At 51.6% G+C, this 21,234-nt stretch overlaps 1 protein-coding gene across 1 annotated transcript in view; it reads right to left on the bottom strand.

The window, feature by feature from the left end:
* The window catches only part of PLA2G4E (phospholipase A2 group IVE), a 35,721-nt gene continuing 14,487 nt past the window's right edge, over positions 1 to 21,234 (bottom strand). The window contains exons 5-19 of the mRNA XM_005903974.3: positions 20,349 to 20,391; positions 19,772 to 19,832; positions 18,736 to 18,896; positions 18,307 to 18,390; positions 17,916 to 17,953; positions 15,703 to 15,838; positions 14,291 to 14,427; positions 11,058 to 11,280; positions 8,395 to 8,509; positions 7,734 to 7,871; positions 6,218 to 6,325; positions 5,472 to 5,675; positions 3,967 to 4,133; positions 2,601 to 2,784; positions 1 to 2,176 (exon numbers count right to left, since the gene is read on the bottom strand). Coding sequence (XP_005904036.2) covers positions 1,959 to 2,176; positions 2,601 to 2,784; positions 3,967 to 4,133; positions 5,472 to 5,675; positions 6,218 to 6,325; positions 7,734 to 7,871; positions 8,395 to 8,509; positions 11,058 to 11,280; positions 14,291 to 14,427; positions 15,703 to 15,838; positions 17,916 to 17,953; positions 18,307 to 18,390; positions 18,736 to 18,896; positions 19,772 to 19,832; positions 20,349 to 20,391 — 2,017 coding nt within the window. The 3' untranslated portion in view covers positions 1 to 1,958. The remainder of the gene's footprint in view (positions 2,177 to 2,600; positions 2,785 to 3,966; positions 4,134 to 5,471; positions 5,676 to 6,217; positions 6,326 to 7,733; positions 7,872 to 8,394; positions 8,510 to 11,057; positions 11,281 to 14,290; positions 14,428 to 15,702; positions 15,839 to 17,915; positions 17,954 to 18,306; positions 18,391 to 18,735; positions 18,897 to 19,771; positions 19,833 to 20,348; positions 20,392 to 21,234) is intronic.

Genomic DNA, 21,234 nt, shown 5'->3' with positions numbered 1-21,234 from the left:
CGAGAAAGGAGGGACCCCTGAAGGCGGGAAGGCTGGCATGGCTTTCTCACGCCTCTGGCAGCACATGTGGGAAGCCCAGACAGGGATGAGGGCAGGAGTTATGCATAGATTGCAGCATCATAAATGAAAGCCAATGAGTTGACAGCATTCACCCACATGGCCAGTTTATTCCAGGTTCAAATAATACAATGACTTTATAAACCTTGTTTTACATTGATGAATCCAAGGCAGGGCTGCCTTCACCTTACAATACACACACAGGTATTTTGATAAACACAGGTCTTCTGGCTCACTCTGATAATTTGAAGAGAATCTGTCTTGGGAGATAGAAAGAAAAGATGGCAGAGTGGAGGCAGCTGGCTGCTCTGATGGAGGAGACAGTGGGGTCCTAAGTCAGCATTTTCTGGAGGGGACCAGGTCCAGTTTATCAAGGGCTCAGGGGAGGTGATGGACTCATGCTTTCTGGCTTATGGGAGAGTACAGCTAAATTCATTCCTCTCAGACTTCAATATGCATCTAAGTATCACCTAGAGGCAGGGGAGAGGAGGTGAAGAATCTTCTTAAATGTAGATTCTGAGTCAGTATGGCTGGGGTGTGGCCTGAGTCTCTGCATTTCTAATCAGTTTCCCTTGAGTTTCAAGGATATAAATCAGAGGACGATTTTGGTAAACTTTTGGCACCTGTCACCACGCATCTCCTAACATCCAAAGGACTGCTTAGGGAGCACAGTGGCCGTGTCTTCCAGATGTGCTGGGCTTCGTGAGGGCCACATGCCTTTCTGGTCACATGTCCCATCGCCCTGGCTTCTCAATGGCTCAGGTTACACATTTCTTCAGTTAAGTTCCTGGCCTGATTGGAGACCGGATACTTTGAGATTTTGTGTCCCAGGGCTTTGCCAGTGATTCATCTGGAAACCAACTCGACGGATGAGTGTTTTCCTTAGGGTTAACCTGGTCCTTTCTGGGTTGATCCTTTCCAGTTTTGTTATCTGAGTGTCTCTTCAAGAGCTGGGATACACTGGCCATGGTGCTTACATAATAAATAAGAGGAATGCAACTCAGAAATAAATAATCCCATCTGGGAACCAGACAGGAGGTGGTAAGAGGATAGGGATATGCTCAGGGAGCAGGCTGGTCAGTGAGTGGCCGCCGCACTCACCTGATGCCTGATGTACCTGCCCAGACCTCGCTGAGCTGTATCCCAGATCCTTGTTCGGTGGACCTGAGCTACAGACGTGGACTTTGCCTGGCATAACACTGGAGCTGGTTGCTCAGCAAGGCTGCCCAGGCCAGATGACAGGGTGAATCATCAGTCCTGGGGCTCTGAGTAGCTGCAGAGGGGCTGTCGAAACCCCATCAGTTTTTCGTGTTTGTTGCTGAACAGACCAGAATGCCTCTAGTGCACCACCTAGATCTTCAAGCATTACACTTCCTATTAATATGAGGCTTCATAAAAATAAGTCACGAAATACAATTGTCTATGAAAATCACAAGAATACAATTGCCTTAACTTAAAAAAAAACATTTTTCCAGAGAACCCAGAATGCTTCTCAAGTCCTCTGGTGCATTCCCCAAGCAGAGTGGAGTAGTGAGGGGAGGGTTTTGAGTTCCTCCTGTGAGTTCGAGATTACTGGGGAACCAGCCTCTTATATAAAGTCAGGTCATGCTGTTATTATCCATTCTTTAGGCGTATGTGGGCGCCTGTGGCTTTTGGAACCCCTTCCCTGCAAGGAAGGTTTTAAAAAATTCCAGTGGATATAAGGCCCCCATACATCCCTTTATTATGTTCCTTTATCTCTGTCTCTCTCAATTCTCCTTTTTAATGTTAATTTTTTTTGATAGAAAGCCCAGGCCAGCCATGCTAGAGAGCAGAGCTGGCTGTGCGGCTGGTCAGCCCTGGTGGGTTCTATACCTCTGATGCTAGAAGCAGACACAGGATCGGTGAGGTGCCCTGGGACCTTAGGGAGGACACTGGCTCTTCTGGCGTTTCCTCTCTACTGCCAGTCGCAAGGCCTGAAGGAGCTTGTCCTTGTTATTCAGGATGTTATACTCAGAAAGCTTCACCAGCTTGTCGAAGGCAGCCTCAGTGTATGTCAGCTCCTTGGTGGCGTAGGGAGTTTTGGGACCGTAGATGTCAACCTGGCCCTGCTCCAGCTCCTCGGGGCTTCGTTCCACACCTGGAGGAGCAGAAGGACTCACTGTAGCCCTTTATGTGTGAACTTGTAATGGCTTGTTTCTGGCTCTCCCTGTGAGGCCCACCCCAGCACATTCACAGGAAAACAGGCACATGTTGCACACTCACACGCACATGCGCACACGCATCTCCCAGTCCCCCGGGGCAGGGACACAGCTTGGCTATCTCAGGATCGCCATGGTACTAGCACAGATCCAGGCTGTGAATGACTGAAAGAGTGGAATTGGACATCGCTGGGGCCTGGGGCCTGGGGCCTGGGGGCTTGTTGTTTCTCACCAAAGCCAAGCTTGGTTCAGACTGGAGCTAAGCCAGGCTCCCCCTGTTAGTGCTCTTGGAAGACCACACACATCAAAGAGCTCGCTGTCCAAGGTCGGGGGCGGGTGGGACCTGAGCTCACCGCAGCTTACCTGGGGCCTTGTAATTTTGGAAGGTGTCGCAGATGAGTGGGAAAAAGGTCACGATGGGGGTGTCGGGCTCCTGGGAGTTCTCCAGCAGGTAGCACTCCTTGAGGCTATCCTCCTCCTTCTGCAGCTCGTATTTGAGGAAGGGGATGTTCTGCACGGCACAGTACTCACAGGTTTGCTTCATGGGCTAGAACATCACAGGAGGACATTGTGTGAGTTTCAGGAGGGGTGAGGGTGGACCAGAAACACAGAGTTCTTAGCTCCAGCTTCCTGATTTCCCCAGCTAACAACTCAGGTCTCCCACTGCTTTGCCTATCTGTGCTATTTTTAGGACAAAGCTGGGTCAGGATGAAGAGCCTGAGGCAGGATGAAGAGCCTGAGGCAGTAGGTTGGTGTGTGTCCAGCCATAAGCTCCTGCCCCAAGTAAAATGGACAGAAGCCTTTTGATGATGCTTCACCCAAACACAGACCTGGAACTGTGGGTGCCCCCAGAGAGGGTGACAGCCATGGCTGGCCAGGCTCCTGTGGGACATGCATGGGATCTGAAACTGACAAAGTGCCACAGGGCCAGAGAGAACTCTTAAAGGGCATCTTTGTAAACATGATGTAACAAGAACGGCAGACTTTAACTCAGAGCAGTATCCCTTTCATTCTACTCCCTGTTCTGTGTTCACCAGCTGCACGATCTTAAGCAAGCCACTGACCCTCTCTGTGTCACCTCCGTCTCCTATAACATGGGAAGAACAGCAGTTACCATCTACCTCCAAGAGCTGGCACAAGGATCAAGTAAGCTTTGTTTACAAACTTCAGTTATTATCACTGGTGTCATCCTTGTCGTCTGTCTTCATGCCCCTTTCCCTGGCCTCAGGATAGGACTGTATTACGACAGACCAAAACCCAGTGTCTTTCCCTTGAAAATCCAGACATTTTCAAAAGGAAATAAATTTAAAAAAAGTCTCTGGTCCTAACCCTTTGGTGTAATTACATGGAGGCTCATACTCTGGAGTTGGAGGAATTGTGTGATCCTTTTGAAACTAGGACATTACAAACTCCTAGGATGGTACAATACTTTAGAATTGACTGGGCTCTATTAAGGTTATTTTTTAAAACTCTTTTTTCTCTTTGCAGCTGGAAGAATTTCCAAATATGGGAAATGCTTTAATGTAAGAATAAAATTGGAATTAGCTCGAGGAATCTAGTAAACCTGGGTCCCATCACATGAGGGCCCGTGGGCTGCCCCCTGAGGTTTGGTTGTCTAGCCTGCATCATAACCTCCACCTAACCCCCCGCATAGGGGCTTGAGTGACTCTGATGCTAAGTGTAGGAGCCTGTGGGGAGTGGGGTGGGAGCCTTTCTCTGCTGCACTCACCTTTGTCTGGGACCCAGCACAGTAATTAAGGTGGATAATGAGGTCAACTTTTCTCTCGGGCCTGAGGAGGGGCGCGTAGCTGGAGTTGACAAAGAATGCGGTGTCCAGCAGGCACAGGTGTTTCACAGATCCTGTCAGCTGGTTTGGGAAGCCGTCCAGCACCGTGTCTGAAAGTCAGGCTTCCAGTTATCCTCACTCCTCACCTCCTGATCTCAGCCGGTGGTCAAAGGCACCTGGTGCCCTGCCCGGAGCTCCTCTACTTCAGCATGGCCTCCCACCCTCCCCTCCACCAGGGTGCCCGGTGAGTCCCAGTGCTCCTGCTGGGTGGCCTGAGGAAGAACAGCCTAATCTATGGAGTTTTAGCAAAAAAAAAAAAAAAGCTATGGTTTTTCCAGTAGTCATGTATGGATGTGAGAGTTGGACCATAAAGAAAGCTGAGTGCCGAAGAATTGATGCTTTTGAACTGTGGTGATGGAGAAAACTCTTGAGAGGCCCTTGGACTGCAAAGATATCAAACCTGTCAATCCTAAAGAAAATCAACCCTGAATATTCCTCAGAAGGACTGATGCTGAAGCTGAAGCTCCAATACTTTGGCCACCTAATGCAAAGAACTGACTCACTGGAAAAGACCCTGATGCTGGGAAAGATTGAAGGCAGGAGAAGAAGGAGATGACAGAGGATGAGATGGTTAGATGGCATCAACAACTCAATGGACATGAGTTTGAGCAGGCTCTGGGAGTTGGTGACAGACAGGGAAGCCTGGCGTGCTGCAATCCATGGGATTGCAAAGAGTTGGACACAACTGAGTGACTGAACTGAACTGAACTGAAACGGTTTAGCAAGTCTTTTACGGAATATGCACAGAAAGCCCACAAAGCCTCAGCCACAGAGCTTGTGGGGAGCAGGGGCTTAAGAGGAGCCTATAAATGAGTACAGACTGTGGACCAGGAGCCAGCTGCCCTTCTTGCCCCAGATAGGACAAAGATTATTAGGGCAGGCTCAAGCAGCCATATGCAGACCATGGCCAAGTAAAATACCAAAGATGGTGGAATATCAACCTTAAAGCCTTGGCAGGGTGGGATGGGGCCTGGAGTGGAAGCTGCCAGACCACAGTTTAAGATCCAGCTAGCTCTGCACTCACCATTAGGAGGATCTTGCACTGGGCCATCCCCGCCCAACTCTGGGGGCCACACCCACAAAAGGGGCCCCCAGAACACAGCTGTAGAAAGTCAGAACCCACACACTCCCCACCTGTAAAACGGGGCCAATTTCTACCTGCTGGGGTTCTTATACAGATGCTATCTAGAGATATAGCATAGATTCAATTAATTAAATAGGCCACTACTCCACTAACTGGTCAAAGCTTCACCAAATTCAGAATACACCATGGGGAGAGCCTGCCACTTGGCCGGATGAACATGGGCAGACGTTTTCTCATCCTTTCTCCCTGGCAGCCTCTACACCCACTTCTCCTTCCTCCAAACAGAGGCAGCAGGTAGGGATACCTTTCCACATGGAGAACTGGCTGTTCTGGAGGTAGTTGGTGTGCAGCTGCAGCCCCAGCAGGAAATTGTGGAACTTGGAGACAAAGGCCCTGTGGGTGAGGATGTCGCGGAAAGTGTTGGACAGCCAGGATGCTGGCGTCACCACCGTGGTGTCCAGGACATTGGCATCACATTTGGGGATTTCAGGCAGGAGTGGCTCGTCTTCTGCAGGGTGGTAGGGGGAGATGGAGGTCACAGGGCTGGGGTCCCCAGGTTGCCCAGGTGAAGCATTGCCCGAGTGCCCCGCACCCAGAGGTCCATCTGTAAGTGCAGTGCACACCTTTCTTGCCTAGTTCTCAAGGCTTTCGCATTAGAGCTAGGAGGGCCCAGGGGAGAGACATGCAACAGGAGTAAGGTAGTGGAGAGGGAGCCAGGGTGATTGGCAAGGAGGCGTTCCCAAGAGGACAGAGTCCGGAAGGGCAGCCTTTAGCAGCATTCATATATCCCCACCCTCTTCAGCTTTCCCGGGTGTCATGCAGCTCTGCCAAGCCTATTGCATGGCGCGTCCCCCTACCCCCCGCCCCAGCCAGGCCAGAGCTAGCACAAGTGTGTCCACCTAGAGTCACCTGCCTCTCCAGGCAGGGAAGCCTCTCTAGCCCTAGCTGCCTGATGATGAAACATGAGGCAGGTGGTCTGTGCTCAGTTTGTGACCTACCTCCCCACCCCTATGTCTCCCAATCAAGAGAAGAGGCCAGTAGGTCACCCACCAATATCATGCACTCTATCCCTTGTCCACTTGTGAAAAAACTCCTCCGAGGTATGGGATAGGTTCCAGGCGTCAAGCAGGTTCAGGGAGAAGATGCTACTCCACAAACCTAGAGGCAGGACCAACCATGAGCAGCTCTGTCCAAGAACCTCCAGGCCCACCCCAGTATTGGCCTTGATGACCCTCTAAGTCAGGATGCTCAGGGAGAGGGAGAGGCTTTGACTTCCCTCTCCTTGTGGAGCAGCTCGACATAAGTGACTCAGCTCTTTTCCACTCTCCTCTTGGAACTGGGAGAGGGCAGTTGGGGCTTCCCAGATGGTCCAGTGGGTAAAGAATCCACCTGCCAACTCAGGAGATGTGGACTAGGTCCTTGGGTTGGAAAGATCCCCCGGAGGAGGGCATAGCAACCCACTCCAGTATTCTTGCCTGGAGAATCCCCATGGACAGAGGAGCCTGGCGGGCTATAGTCCATGGGGTCGCAAAGAGTCAGCCACGACTGAACACCTGAACCGAACTGATAAGGTTGTTTTTACTCTTAAGCTCAAGTTACAGATGAGAAAACTGAAGCTCAGGAAGGTTAGGTAAATTGACCAACTTTGAGCAGCTAACAAATGAGAAACCAGAGTCCATGCCCCAGTGTCTTACCTATAGACCTCTGAGCCACATACCAGATAGCAAAGGTGTTCAGAGAAAGGAGAGGCTGCTGGGGGCTGTGGGCCTCAGGGCGGACTTCCCTTAAGAAACAGGGCTTAAGTGGGACTTTCCAAGAGGGCTGGATTTGGGGTAGATGGAAGGGAGAGGAAGGCAGACAACCAGCCTAAGTAAGGGTGTAACTGATTGTTGAGGCTGTAGAGAGGGGTCTGTTTTCTGCAGTCTCCCTTTGATGGGTATAGTTCGGGCTCTGAAGGGGATGACTCTATGAGTGGACGTCACAGCCAGGCCCCTGCACTCAACGGGCCAGCCTTCTGGAGGACCTGGGAGCATAGTGAAACTGGGCCAGGCTTCCCCAGAGACTCTGTCTTCACCCTAAGGTCCCCTCTGGCCTCTTAGAGCCCAGGGGCAGAGTCAACCCCTGGAAACAGGCATGTTGCTGTCTGGAGATGGAGATTGAGGAAAGGGGCAGAAGTTCCAGAAACTTCCATCTCAGCCTGCCACTCCCAGTCTGGTTCTGAACAGTCACCAGGGAGACAACGGAGACAAAGACATTGGGAGAGTCCCCTTTGGTCCCCAGTGACCCGGGGACCCTGTTAGGTCCTTCTGGACCCAAAGGGTCACAGGCAGATCAGGACAGTCTGGGAGGCTAGTCTCAGGTTAGGTCAGGAGCCTCTCTTGGGATGAGGGGATGCTGACAGATGCCAGGAGGGTCACATGCCCAAGGAATAACCCACACTAGCCCCCGCACCTGGGACAAGATCCTGGGGGGAACAGAGAGTGTTTATTTGTCAGTCCTCTAATCAAGGCGGAGCCTGTTCAGCATGGAGCTGGGTTCCCAGGGGCCTCCCCCAGCCAAGAGTCACCTAGCATGTAGCACATCCGCGACTCTGGGATTCTCTTCATCAGCCGCCCCATGAAGAACTCGGAGCCGAAGAGCTCTGTGGGGATGAAGGCTCCATACTTCTGCATGCCCACCTCGTAGGGGGAGAACTCGAACCACTCTGCACACGAAGAAGGGCAGATGTCAGCCTCCTGCCCGGACGGCCTCGCCCACCGTGCCTCAAGGAGCCTGGGACCGGGAGGCCGCAAGTCCTCCTGCAGGACACAAGGGGGAGCCCGTGGCCAGCTTCTGAGGGCCCGCAAGACAGTTTTGCCACCTGCACAGGCTCATTTGCTCTTCAAAATGGGATAAACCAGGACCAAAAACGGACCCGGAAGCTGGGCAGGTCTCTAGAGTCCTTCTATCCGGCAGCTTAAGAAATATCTAGGATTCTTTCTCTTGACGACTTTTATTTCCTCTGTCTCATCAAATCTCTGCTCAGGGAAACCCCAGTACTCTGCCACCCATCCCCTACATGCATCTGAGCAGAAGCAGGGAGCAAAGTGGACTTCTTCAGCTGTCAGCACAGTATTTTGGTGCGGAGGTTGGCAAAGGTGTGGTGGAGAGGTGTGTGCTGTGGGTACTGAGTGCCTTTGCCTGCTGAGAAGGGACCCCTTCGTAAAATTGCTAGTCACCAGTGTTACCTCTGAAATCCTGGTTGCTTACATCATCCTTGACATTGATGGTGAGGTAGATGGGCAGGGGGTTCTGGCCATGGCACAAAGCAGCACGCTGATCTGACAGTTTGCATTCATTTCTCTGTGGGGAAAAATAATGGTTAAGGGGAAGAAGCAGACAAGCTGCCTGAAAGCAGTGCAAAATAGAGAACAGTCTGGACCTCTGGCAGCCCATTTCCGGCTCCTGAGCCCACGAGGCTTCTGCGGAGGTCTCAGCTGATACCAGCCAAACCTGCTCTGAAAATGCATCCGGAGAATGCTCACTTGTCCTTGGGCTGTTCACCACCTCAGACACACAGACCCGGTGGTACTGGGTCTGCAGTTTAGGTCTGACCCTCAGAGTCCCAGGGTTCTCCTCATGTCTCAGGGGCCACAGAATGAGAAGGTAGGGGTAGAAGGGGCCACCACTGCCCCCCTTCATCCTCATCATCTTCCACCCCACTCAAACTAGACCAGCTGTATTAAAAATAAGAAATCTGCTTTGCATGTTGGGATCTCAAATTTGTTTGAGAAGAATAAAGACTTTTCTTTTTTAAAAAACAAAAGGCTTGGAAACTGGGCACCAGATGGCAGTCAAGTTCCAAGTCCCCAAAGTACAGTGCAGTCTAATCACAGTGGGTGTCCTGCAGATCTCCTAGACCATAGGCTACCTCCCACAGTGAATCAGCCTGTGTAGACAAGGCCAGGCTCTAACCCCAGACCAAGCAGCTGCCTGGTGGCTGACATCCATGGTTGTCCAAGTGTGTGAAGACCACGGAACCTTTATGGGATGGTAAACACACGTGTGGGTCAAACAACTGTTGTTCAATCATTCAGATCCCATGGACTGCAGCATGCAAGGCTTCCCTGTCCTTCACTATCTCCCAGAGTTTGTTCAAACTCATGTCCATTGAGTCGGTAATGCCATCCAACCATCTCATCCTCTGTCACCCCCTTCTATTCCTGCCTTCAATTTTTCCTAGCATCAGGGTCTTTTCCAATGAGTCAGCTCTTTGCATCAGGTGGCCAAAGTATTGGAACTTCAGCTTCAGCCTCAGTCCTTCCAATGAATATTCAGAGTTGGTTGGAAGGACTGATGAAAGCCTCTTTTGAAAGGCCAACAGGATGCCTATCACAACTGGGCCCAGAGATGCAGGTACCATGGAGCTGACCATCCTGGAAGGAAAAGACATTGCAGACTCAGGGAAGAGCCCAGTCCACACTCACTATCAAGGGGTCCTGAGGGAAAGAGGCCCCTGCCTTGGCCAGAGTGGAAGAGCAGAGGCCTCCTTCCTTCAGCCCTAGACTTGCTTTCCTGGAAACCTCGGCTCCTTCCCACACCAAACCCTGGACGATGCTCAGACTTGTAATGTTAAAGGCCTTGGCACATTCCTCCTCATCGCATGGGACAGTAACCACTGTTAGAAATACTAACTACCACTTAGTGATGAAACCCCCATTCAAGGAATAGCACAGAGCAGAGCCAGAATTCAAACCCTGTCCTGCTGGAAACCAAAAGCCAATACCCTCAGCCTCTGCCTGCCCTTTTCCATCATGGGGATAGAGTAGATGGTGGGTGATCAAAAGGGGCAGGGATCCACTGAAAGCTGTGAGGGCCCCAGTCTGAATCCCACTGCCTAGCACAGTTCCTGGCATGCAGAAGGTTCTTAATTTTGTTGAAAGAATGAATGAGGGAGTAAATGAATGTTGAAGATGAGCTTTGGGCCATCCTTGGTTGCTCAAATTTTGTGTTTTATGGAAGAAGGGGTCTACTAGAAAATAATTTGCTGTCCCTCTTCCTTCTGGCAAGTTCTTATTGAATTCAGAACTCTTCAGACACCTTCGGGAATGGGGCAGACAGTCAGTCCTAGGCCTGGATAGAAATTAGGTGGGAAGCCCTATTTTGGTGTCAAGCAACAGCCAAAGTTAGATCCTTCCTGGGGCCCATGCCGTCAGAAGTGTCCAGGTGTTAGCTGAGCTCACTGCAATGCCTGGGTCCACAGCATCCCATGGGCATCCCACTGCCCCACCATGGCGGACATGGCTCTCACAGCAACTGGGTCCCAGTCCAAGTAGGTTCTCTTCATGAGCACATACTGCTCAGATCATTGCAGAACTGGAAGGAACCTCCCTGAGCTCATCCTCTGTGTGGTGGCCATGAGAAGGGGCCCAGGCCATGACAGAGGGATCTTGAGTCAGGCCCATTCTGTGGGGGGCGGGTTGCCAGACTCCTCTGACAGCCAGCTTGGCTGGAGGACTCTTCAAGGGTCCACATAGTGGACTAGGATGCTTCCACCCAGCCTTTCTTCCCTCTCTCTTCCACTTGGGGTCAGGCTTGTATCACAGTCTGACAGCTCCCTCCCCATTTTCTCTCATAGGTTCTCAGAGGAAAAGCTGCCTCTCTGCAGGGTTGCACCAAAGCCACCCCCAGGGGAGGGCCTCAGTCATATTTAAAAGGATGTGGGAAGACAATCCCACCGTCTGGCTCCATCGTGCGTTCTGATGTCTCAAGCTTCTTACAGTCCAAGGATGCATCTGCACGCAAGTCTAACTCCCTCACGGTGCGACGTATCTCCCGATGCCCTCATGAAGGCAGAAGGCTGGGCATCAGCCCCGAGCAGGTTGGGCCCCAAGGGAAACTGAGCACCTACCTCATCCCCCAGACAGGCCTCAATCAGCAGGCCCCAGAAGTCTGTGAAGGTGACCTTGTAGCCTTCCTGCCTGCGCTGCTGGAGCTCCTCCTCGAATTTGAGGAGCTGGTCTGGGAACAGGGCAGGCATCTTATCCTTGACCACGTGCCTCCGTGCCTCGAGGATGGCACGCTCCAGGTTTTTGGAGGACCAGTCAGGGTCACGGTACAAGGTGGCCATGGTCCTGGAGAGAGAGACAGGCATGGCTGATAGAGCTGAGCCAGGCCTGGTCTGATGGACCCTGGGCTCTGGCAGGAAAGAAGGTGGGCAGGTCATGGGAAGCCCTCACCTGCCAGGAGAGGAGCCTGAAGGAAAGGGGATGAGACCTGGCAGTGAAGGGGAGAAGAGTCTCACTCTGTGTCACAACTGCTGCTGTTTCTTGACTGCCTGTCATGTGCCAGGTGAAGTACATTATTTAACAGTGAGGATTCTGGGCCCAGGTCTGCCTGGGTTCAAAACTAGACTCTGCCACTCACCAGCTGCGTGATCTGGGCAAGTCACCTACTTGCTCCTCACCTTAGTTTCCCCATCTGTGGACTGGGGAGAATGATGGTAACTGTACCTACCTCACGGCATTACTGTGATGATGACATGAATTAATATAAAATGGTGAGGACAGTACCTGGCCTAAAGTTAGTGGTGGGCCATAGAGTGGTGGGGCCAACATTTGGCCCTGGGTTTGTGTGTGCTAAGTCGCTTCAGTTGTGTCTGACTCTGCGGCCCTGTGAACTATAGCCCACCAGGCTCCTCTGTCCATGGGATTCTCCAGGCAAGAATACTGGAATAGGTTGCCATGCCTTCCTCCAGGGGATCTTCCCAACCCAGGGGTCAAACCCGTGTCTCTTACATCTCCTGCATTGACAGACCAGTTCTTTACCACTAGCATAACTGACCCCAGGCTTGCAGATTCCAAGTTCTAGACTCTTTCTACTCTGTCACATTAATTTTTATAATTATGATGCCAGCTAAAGATTCATTACTTTGCCAACAAAGGTCCATCTAGTCAAGGCTATGGTTTTTCCAGTGGCCATGTATGGATGTGAGAGTTGGACTGTGAAGGAAGCTGAGCGCTGAAGAATTGATGCTTTTGAACTGTGGTGTTGGAGAAGACTCTTGAGAGTCCCTTGGACTGCAAGGAGATCCAACCAGTCCATTCTGAAGGAGATCAGCCCTGGGATTTCTTTGGAAGGAATGATGCTAAAGCTGAAACTCCAGTACTTTGGCCACCTCATGCGAAGAGTTGACTCATTGGAAAAGACTCTGATGCTGGGAGGGATTGGGGGCAGGAGGAGAAGGGGACGACAGAGGATGAGATGGCTGGATGGCATCACTGACTCGATGGACATGAGTTTGAGTGAACTCCGGGAGTTGGTGATGGACAGGGAGGCCTGGAGTGCTGCGATTCATGGGGTCACAAAGAGTTGGACACGACTGAGCGACTGAACTGAACTGAAAGATTCATTTCCCCTTTTTCTTCTTAACTTCTCTGTGGGCAGTCGGGAGGAGTAGAACAAAGATGGAGATCCCCAGCCCTGGGTCTTTGCCTCTGTCTGCCTTTGCTTAGCCTGGACACAGTTTCTTCAGTCTAGGTCAGGATCGCCAGGGATCGCCCTCCCCACGGGGATCTGGCCTTCAGCTGCCCAACTGTCTGAGCCGCGGCCTCTGGCTTCAGGAGAGTTCTTCAACAAAAAAGCACTCTGCTCTCCATTAGTTTCACGTGGTTACTTTTATACTTTTAAAAAGCTTTCAAAGATGTTACAAAGGATTGATTTTGATTTTTAAAAACTCCTTCCCAGCGGTTTCCCAGGCCAGGAGACACCCCACCCCCACCCTAGCGCAGCCTGGGTTCCTTCCGGTTTCCTGCCTGATCCAGAGATAGGCCAGGAGGAGGTAGACACCCCTCTACCCCAATGCAAGCAGGTCTGTCTCCTTAGCCCACTTCCCATGGGCAGCAGTTTATCAGTGAGGATTGAGAATGTAGGCCCCGGACTCAACCTGGGTTGAAATCCCAGCTCAACCACTCATTAGCTGAGTGACCTTGGGCCAATCCCTTCTTTTCTCCAGCTGTAAAATGAGCATAATGACAACATCTTCCTCATAGTCTTGTTAGGAAGAAATGAGAGGGTCCATGGGAAACAGTCTCCCGGGACTCGGTACAGAGGCAACGCCAGTAATTGTCAGCTATCCTCTGTCCCCTCTGGGTGAAGCCTCAGGGCCTCTGGTGTGCCAGGAACCCTTGGCTTTCCTCACATCTGTCCACTCAAATGAAAGCTACCCAGAGTCCTCCAGGATGAGGAGCACAGGTTGGGGCCTGGAAGGTTCTGGGGCTTACTAGTTCCCACAGAATAAGACTCAGCCCTGGCTGAGAGGCTCTGGGCTGTCACGAGGCCTGGGTCATCCTAGACCAGGGCTGCATCATGACTTTGGTGGGCCCCGTCCACCATAAAAAATAGTAAAAAAAAAAAAAAAAATTATCTTTTATGACTGTTGTGTAAAGACAAATATAGTAATATTATTTATTAAAACATTTTCTTCAACCTAGAAGTTCTTTCCATTTTTCCTGATCTTAAAAGAAATTCAAACATTTTTGTGCCCCGCCCCTGGCATCTGTGGAGAAGCCGTCCTCACACTGGCCTCTCCTGTGGCAGAGCTGAGGGCTCACACTCCCCGCTCACCAGCAAGAGTGAGGAGCCGGGAGCCCGAGGCAGCCCACAGGGCAGAGGGAGCGCACGGGGCGGGCTGGGCTGTTATGTGGGCAGCCAGGGCAGCGGGGCCAGCTCCTCCCACCCCAGGAGACTTGGCACGGTCGGTCTGAGAGAGGACAGCTGCCTCTCCCCGGCAGGATGGGGTCTGTGGAAGCAGTGGCTCACTCCTGGTTGGCCACCACACTGCCGGGCCCCTGCCATAGTAAACGGAAGTCATGGCCAACACACGTCCTTTGTGTACCCAGTCCTGGGAGAGCATCTCGCAACAACCCCATGAGGTCAGTGCTGTTACTATCCCCACTTTACAGCTACAGAAAATGAGACTTGGAGAAGTTAAGCTGTATGCCCAAGGTCACACAGCTGTGAGTAGTGACAGGTGTCACAAGTCACTCTATCTTGGGGTGGAGGAGCTTCACCAGAAACCCCCCTCCTGGCCAACCTGTTGGCTGCTTGCTCTGGGCTTCACCAGACACGTCCCCGGCTCCTTACCAGGTGGCCCCAGACAGGCCGGTGATATAGCTGGCACAGTTCAGGATGTTCAGCTTCTGCAGCGCCAGCAAGTGGCCGTACATGGCGGTCATAGATCTTGTTCCACCCCCAGTGGCCATGATGGCTATCAGCGGGACCTGGGGGCACATGGAGCGGGCTGTCGGGATGAGGCTGGACAGCAGAAGACTTGGAATGACAGGAGCTTAGAAAGAACAGTGGAGGACGAGAAGCAGGCTACAGAGAGCAGGGGCGGGGGGAATTGAGCAACCTGAAAACTGCTTTTCACACAGTGTCAGGCCACTTGGTAGGTTTAGAGCTGGACCTTATCTCTCAACCCAATGGTTGGTGTCAGGCTTGGTAAATCAGAAAGTCACATAGGAGCTCTTAGCACTGTGAATCTAGCCCTCAGTTAAAAGAGGATGAACTGGGGCCAGAGGGCTGGGTGACTTGCTCAAAAATCCAACCAGTGTGATTCTTTAATGGCTGTGAATGAGTATCTGCTATAAGGGGATCTGATGTTAGAGCATCAAGGCCAGGCTCGGCTCGTGATATGTGCTCAGAATAAACCGTATGTGTAGGAGCAGGAACAGATGGATTTTTGATATGGGAAGGAGCAAGGTTGTCATCTGTGGGCTTACATAGGTTTAAGATGCCCTTGGTGTGTTTCCCTACAGATGGGAGAGGGAGGTGTGGGGTCTTTACCAAGACTCGCTTTGTTTTCATTTGAGTGGGGACTGTGAGGACTATTGTCAGCCGAAGCCCTGTCACAGCCATCCTAAGTGGCGAGGTCTCTGTCCACACTGTGGTTAGCCTCAGAAGGGGAACTCTCGGCGGGCTGACTGCTGCTCACGGGAGTGTGGGCCCCAGCCCACACCAGGGAGATGACAGAGGGCACAGAGGCTCTGTCATCTGCCCTGTGCACAGAAGCTGGCCCTGCAGGCGGAAGCTGCTTGTTTTCAGTCCCCGACTGCAGTTCATTCTGTGTGTGTGTGTGTTCACGCACATTTGGGGGAAGGGAGAATTAAAGAATGAAGGGCCTACGGCTTACAGAGGCAATGTGTGGCATGTGTGAGCTAGGGGGAGCTCTCAAGGTTTCCCTGGCTGGGAAAAGGGGGCCATGTGGTCCCGTGTAGCTAGGACATCACTCATTGTCTCAGGATGTCAGTGCAGGGGAGGAGCTGCTGGGCTCCTTCTTTTCCTTCTACTCTACCCTCCCTGCCCCTGTGACTACACAGCTGAATCACATCCTACAGTGATGAAGCACAGCCCTCACCTGGGCACCTGGAACCTTGGCACTAAGGACCACGGGAAAGGCAGTGCCGCCCTGGGGCACGGGAGGGACTGCAGGGCTAAGCCGGCAGGCACGGTTTGGAAGGACAGGTTTGACTTGGAGTGGACCTCCGCTCACCCACCTCATCTGCCCGCAGGTCCTCCTCCAGCTGCAGCACCTCCTTCAGCGCCTGGGCTGCCACCACCCTCCGTTTCTGCAGGAACTCCAGTTCTGCCTGGCACAGGCTGAAGCCCAGCCGCACGTCCAGCGCCTGGGAACTATGGGGACAGAGGACCTTGGCTGAGCAGGCCTGTAGATTCCATCTTCATGGAGAAGACATGGTTTTAGGGTCAGTTGGACCTAGGCTTGAGGCCTGGTTCTGCCAGGTGTCACCTCTGTGACCTTGGGCCTCTGCTTTCTCATCTGTAAAATGGGACTAATCGTGCTTGACTCCTGACAATGAGCCACCAAATGTAAAGCCCCCAAAGCCTTAGCTGGTGCACTGTGAGCAGGTACTTAACACTATTAGGTATTCATTGAACCCTATGCTTTCTCAATAAGTTCTGGAAAGTGCTGGAAGGCGTCCCCCAGGCACCTGCTAGAGCCTGAGGCCAGACATGGTGACAAGGGTCCCTGAGACCCTTTTAGCCAATCCCTCTGAATAAAGCAAGGGCTTCCCAGGTAGTCAGTGGTAGAGAACCTGCCAATGCAGAAAATCCAAGAGATATGGGTTCAATCCCTGGATCGGGAAGATCCCCTGGAGGAGGAAATGGCAACCCACGCCAGTATTCTTGCCTGGAAAATCCCACGGACAGAGGAGCCTGGAGGACTGCAGTCCTCGGGGTTTCAAGGAGTCAGACATGACTAAGCACAAACACACACATACTCACATACACACTTCTGAATAAGGCTGTACCATAAAGGCTCTCGTGAGCTGGATAAACGAGGCCTTGCTCTCATGGTACTCATATTCCTTTCTGCTCCCAGAGTTAAGACTCCTCCTTCATACTCTCACTGTAATCCTGTCATCCCTACAGGTCTACAAGGCGGGTGGGGCAGAAGAAACATGTCCAACACTTGTCCTCTTTTTATCATATCCCTGATCTGAGCAAGTCCAGGCTTATGGCCTGGCATTCAAGCCCCACCTGATCTGTCCAGCCTCACCTCCTGCTACTTTCTAGGAGGGTCCGTTGGCTCCCAGAGCCCAGGAGCAGTGTGGGTCCTGAGCCTCCTTCCTCTGCCCACCAACATCCCTTGTATCCTCCAAGGTCCTGCTCCCCGGGCAAATGAACCTTTGAGAATTTCTGACCTGAGTCTTAGTGACCTGTGTAATTAACAAGGTCATATCTCCTTGAAGGCAGAATCTGGGGACTGTGCCATCTGTTCCCTCTGTGTCTAGTACAGGCCTGCAGACACAGCTGTCAGGAAATTTTCCCTTGGTCTCAACAAGGAATGAATAATCAAACAGCAATAATAATAACATTAGTTGATATTTTCAGACTGTCCCACTTCTCAGATCACTGATTTCCTCGCATGTGTTATCTCACTGGATCCTCAAAGCAACCCAACCAAGGACCATGCCTTTAGTATTGCTGTAATTTGCAGATGAAAAAAAAAATGAGACTTAGAGGGGCTTAATAACTTGATCAAGGACAAAATAGCTGTCACTGTAAATGGAAGCAACAGTCACTTGATCTTCAACAAGGGTGTCAAGACAATTCAAAAGGGAAAGAATCATCTTTTCACCAAATGATGCTGAGACAATGGATATCCACATGCCAAGAGTCCAAGAGTGAAGTTGGACCCCTATTTCACAATATGTACATATATATTCACATATATACAAATTAACTCAAAATCAATCATAGACTCACATGTGAGAGCTAGGACTATAACACTCTTAAAAGAAAACATGGGAGTAAATCTTCTTGACCTTGGATTAGGCAATGGTGTTTTAAATATGACACCAAGAGCCCAAGTGACAAAGGAAAAATATACATACGCTGAAATTCACCAAAACTGAAAATTTCTGTGCTTCAAAGAACACTATTAGAACGTGAAAGACAATCTTCAGAATAGGAAAAAATATTTAGAAGTCATATATCTGACAAGGGGCTTGTATCAAAATATACAAAGAAATTTTACAAGTCAACAATAAAAGGCAAATCACCCACTTTAAAATGGGCAAAAGATTTGAATAAATATTTCTCTGAAGAAGATACACAAATGGCCTGTAAGCCTATGAAAAGATGCCCAACATCACTGGCCATCACTGAAATGCAAATCAAAACCACAAGATACCACATCCTTAAAGAGAAATGAGTCAGAGGGACAGACAGAAAGAGGGTACTTTACCAGGGTGTAGACTTCATGTGTAATTCACAGTTCTCATTCTGGGAAGTGAAAGATGAAAAGTTTGTCAGGGATGACAAGTTTAGAGCCAAGAGTTCCCAACCAAAGAAGTGGAGACTCACCACACTGTCCACCCCGACCTGACTCCAGACATACGCGTGGGCACACACTCATGTTCTCTTCTGGACATGACCCTCCCCACCATCCTGGACTCAGCCTCCACACACTGTCTTTGGCTCCACACTGCAGCCCAGCAGTCTCCTACCCCACAAGACTCCTCTACCCTACCAGAAATCATCCTCCTTCACGGCCCCCCAGGCTCTCCCCATCTCCTTGTCACAGGAGCTCCAGGCTAAGGTGCTCAGGGGCCCCTTCCCAGACCCCAGGCCCTCACCAAAGGCAAGGTCACTGCCTGGCCGTCGGGGAGGCAGTGGAGGGACTGGCACACAGGGCCCTTCTGGCGCGCACAGCAGCAAAGCTGGAAGGAGGGCAGGTGTGTGAGGGGGAGGGCCCCTCCCGCTGCCCACCACTCCCAGTCCCCTAACCCCCACACCTCTCCCAGTCCCCTATACCTCCCCACACCTCTCCCAGTCCCCTATACCCCCCCCACCACCTCTTCCAGTCCCCTACCCCCCACACCTCTCCCAGTCCCCTATACCCCCCCCACCACCTCTCCCAGGCCCCTACCCCCCACACCTCTCCCAGTCCCCTATACCCCCCAATACCACCTCTCCCAGTCCCCTACCCTCCACACCTCTCCCAGGCCCCTACCCCCCACACCTCTACCAGGCCCCTACCCCCAACATACTTCTGCAGCCCCTACCTCACAGATCCACGGGCTTTTGGGCAACTCCACGTGCACCTCAGGCTGGAAGTATTTGGGGTATTGGAAGCAGGCAAGGTTTGAGCAGCAGGACTCCAGGCAGGGTGAGATGCGCTGGGTGTGCTCGAAGGACTCCGTCACTGTCACCAGGAGGTCCTTCTCTGGAAGAGAGGACTAGAGGGCTGAGACCCCCAGGAAGCCTCTTTGCTTCCCACCCTCACATGGCCCACTAAAAGGCCTAGCTGGAGGCACCCAGGATAGGGGTTTAGAATGACCAAGGCACTGGATAAAATGCCCCAAAGCCTTGTTCTGAAGGGCAGGGCAGGGCCCTGGAACCTGCACTTCAACAGGCTTGTGCATGAGATCTGAGATGCTGAGTTCTCTGGACTAATCCTCCTCCTTCTCTGCAATGTGCCCCCAAATCACCCTCCCACTGCACTGGAAGCAGCCCCCCTTTCTGCCAGTTTGAGGGTAGAGCCTCTTCCTTCCCCTCCCTCCACCTGTGGGGCTCTGAGGCTGTCCTCTTTCCAGGCAGGGCTTGAGTGGGGGGATGGGATGGAGCGCTGAACTGGAGGGTCTCGTAGTTGTGGATCTGTTAGGTCCCTGTCAGCTATAAGATGCTAGAACTCTATGAACTGGAGTCTGATTAGAGGAAGCGGTGCATCTAGAGGGCCCTACCTGCCTTGGGTGCTGACCACCGCGCTAGACCCCAGGAATCCCTGGTCTGACAGGCTGCAGCGCAGATCAGTATGGACAAATAGGCAGTGCTGTGCCCTTGATCCCTGGCCCAGGGCGCTGGCCAGGCTGGGAAGCTCTGAGGGTCACCTGGGGGCCTGGAAGAGCAGCCTCCTTTTAGGGCAGTGAGAAGGACAGGGGTTCGTGAGGGTAAGAAGATCCCGAGGACTCAGCCAAGCTTTGGGTTCCCCATCGAGCCGAGGGCGGCCATGGAGCGGCCACCCTGATGTTGATAGAGTCAGAAAACAGCACCATTCCTGCCTCCCACCCGCCAGCAGGCAGAAGCGGTTGAAGGGCTCACTTTTCCTCTTCTTTGGCCTCCTGGATTCTGCACAAACCTCCAGGCAGGACATTTGTCGAGACTGAAACAAAGGAAGGGGGGTCATTTTGAGCCCATGCTGCCTGGGATGCTCTACCAGGCCATACATTCCCAGAGACTGATCTTGCAGGGAGAGAGCTCCTTGAATCCTGAGGCTTTAGCTGCATTGAATTAAAATGGCTATACTAACAGCCTAATTATGGGAAACTTTTAACTTCTGAATTTAATGCTTTTAGGGATTGGAGTTAGGGAAAACTGGGATGAGACTGATTCTGGGAGGAGGCTGCAGACTAGTGGGTGCTTTTATTAGGGGGTTCCTAGGACACGGTTGTGGGAGATGGGGTGATGGCCCAGATATTTTCCCCCCAGGAGCAGGAGCCCAGCTGCTGCCCCCACCATGCCCTGGCTCCCTTTGTCTGGCTTCAGTTAGCCTGCCTCCTAGCGGGCTCTGGGGCAAGGGTCCAAGTTGGGCCTGGTTTTCCTTCCCACAGTTCTGTTCTCTGAGAGGAGCAGCCACAGGTGGCCCTAGAGCCACAGGAGACTCTGGAAGGACAGTTACCACCAGCACGCCGTTCGTGATGAGGCTCTCAGGTGGAGAGGGGCTGAAAAACAAAATGAGAACTCCTGGTCAGTCTTGTCATTTTTTTTTTTTTTTTAACTTATTTTATTGAAGTATACCTGAGTTACAACATTGTGTTAATTTCCACTGTATAGCAAAGTGGTTTAGTTATACACACATATGTATATATTCGTTTTCATATCAATTCAGTTCAGTCGTGTCCAATTCTTTGCAACCCCATGGACTGCAGCATGCCAGGCTTCCCTGTCCATCACCAACTCCCAGAGCTTGCTCAAACTCATGTCCATTGAGTCGGTGATGCCATCCAACCATCTCATCCTCTGTCATCCCCTTCTCCTCCCACCTTCAATCTTTCATAGCATCAGGGTCTTATCCAATGAGTCAGTTTTTCACATCAGGTGGCCAAAGGATTGGAGTTTCAGCTTCAGCATCAGTCAGTCCTTCCAATGAATATTCAGGGTTGATTTCCTTTAAGATTGACTGGTTGGATCTCCTTGCAGTCCAAGGGACTCTCAAGAGTCTTCTCCAACACCACAGTTCAAAAGCATCAGTTCTTCGGTGCTCAGCTTTCTTCACAGTCCAACTCTCACATCCATACACGACCACTGGAAAAACCATAGCTCTGACTAGACGGACCTTTGTTGGCAAAGTAATGTCGCTGCTTTTTAATATGCTGTATAGGTTGGTCATAGCTTTTCTTCCAAGGAGCAAGTGTCTTTTAATTTCATGGCTGCAGTCACCATCTGCCCCCCAAAATAAAGTCTGTCACTGTTTCCACTGTTTCCCCATCTATTTGCCATGAAGTGATGGGACTGGATGCCAGGATGTTAGTTTTTTGAATGTTGAGTTTTAAGCCAACTTTTTC

Source organism: Bos mutus, chromosome 10 (genome assembly GCF_027580195.1).
Source record: "Bos mutus isolate GX-2022 chromosome 10, NWIPB_WYAK_1.1, whole genome shotgun sequence".
Classification (NCBI taxonomy): domain Eukaryota; kingdom Metazoa; phylum Chordata; class Mammalia; order Artiodactyla; family Bovidae; genus Bos; species Bos mutus.
The sequence above is the reverse complement of the archived record's forward strand: the minus strand, read 5'-3'. Positions and strand labels throughout refer to the sequence as shown.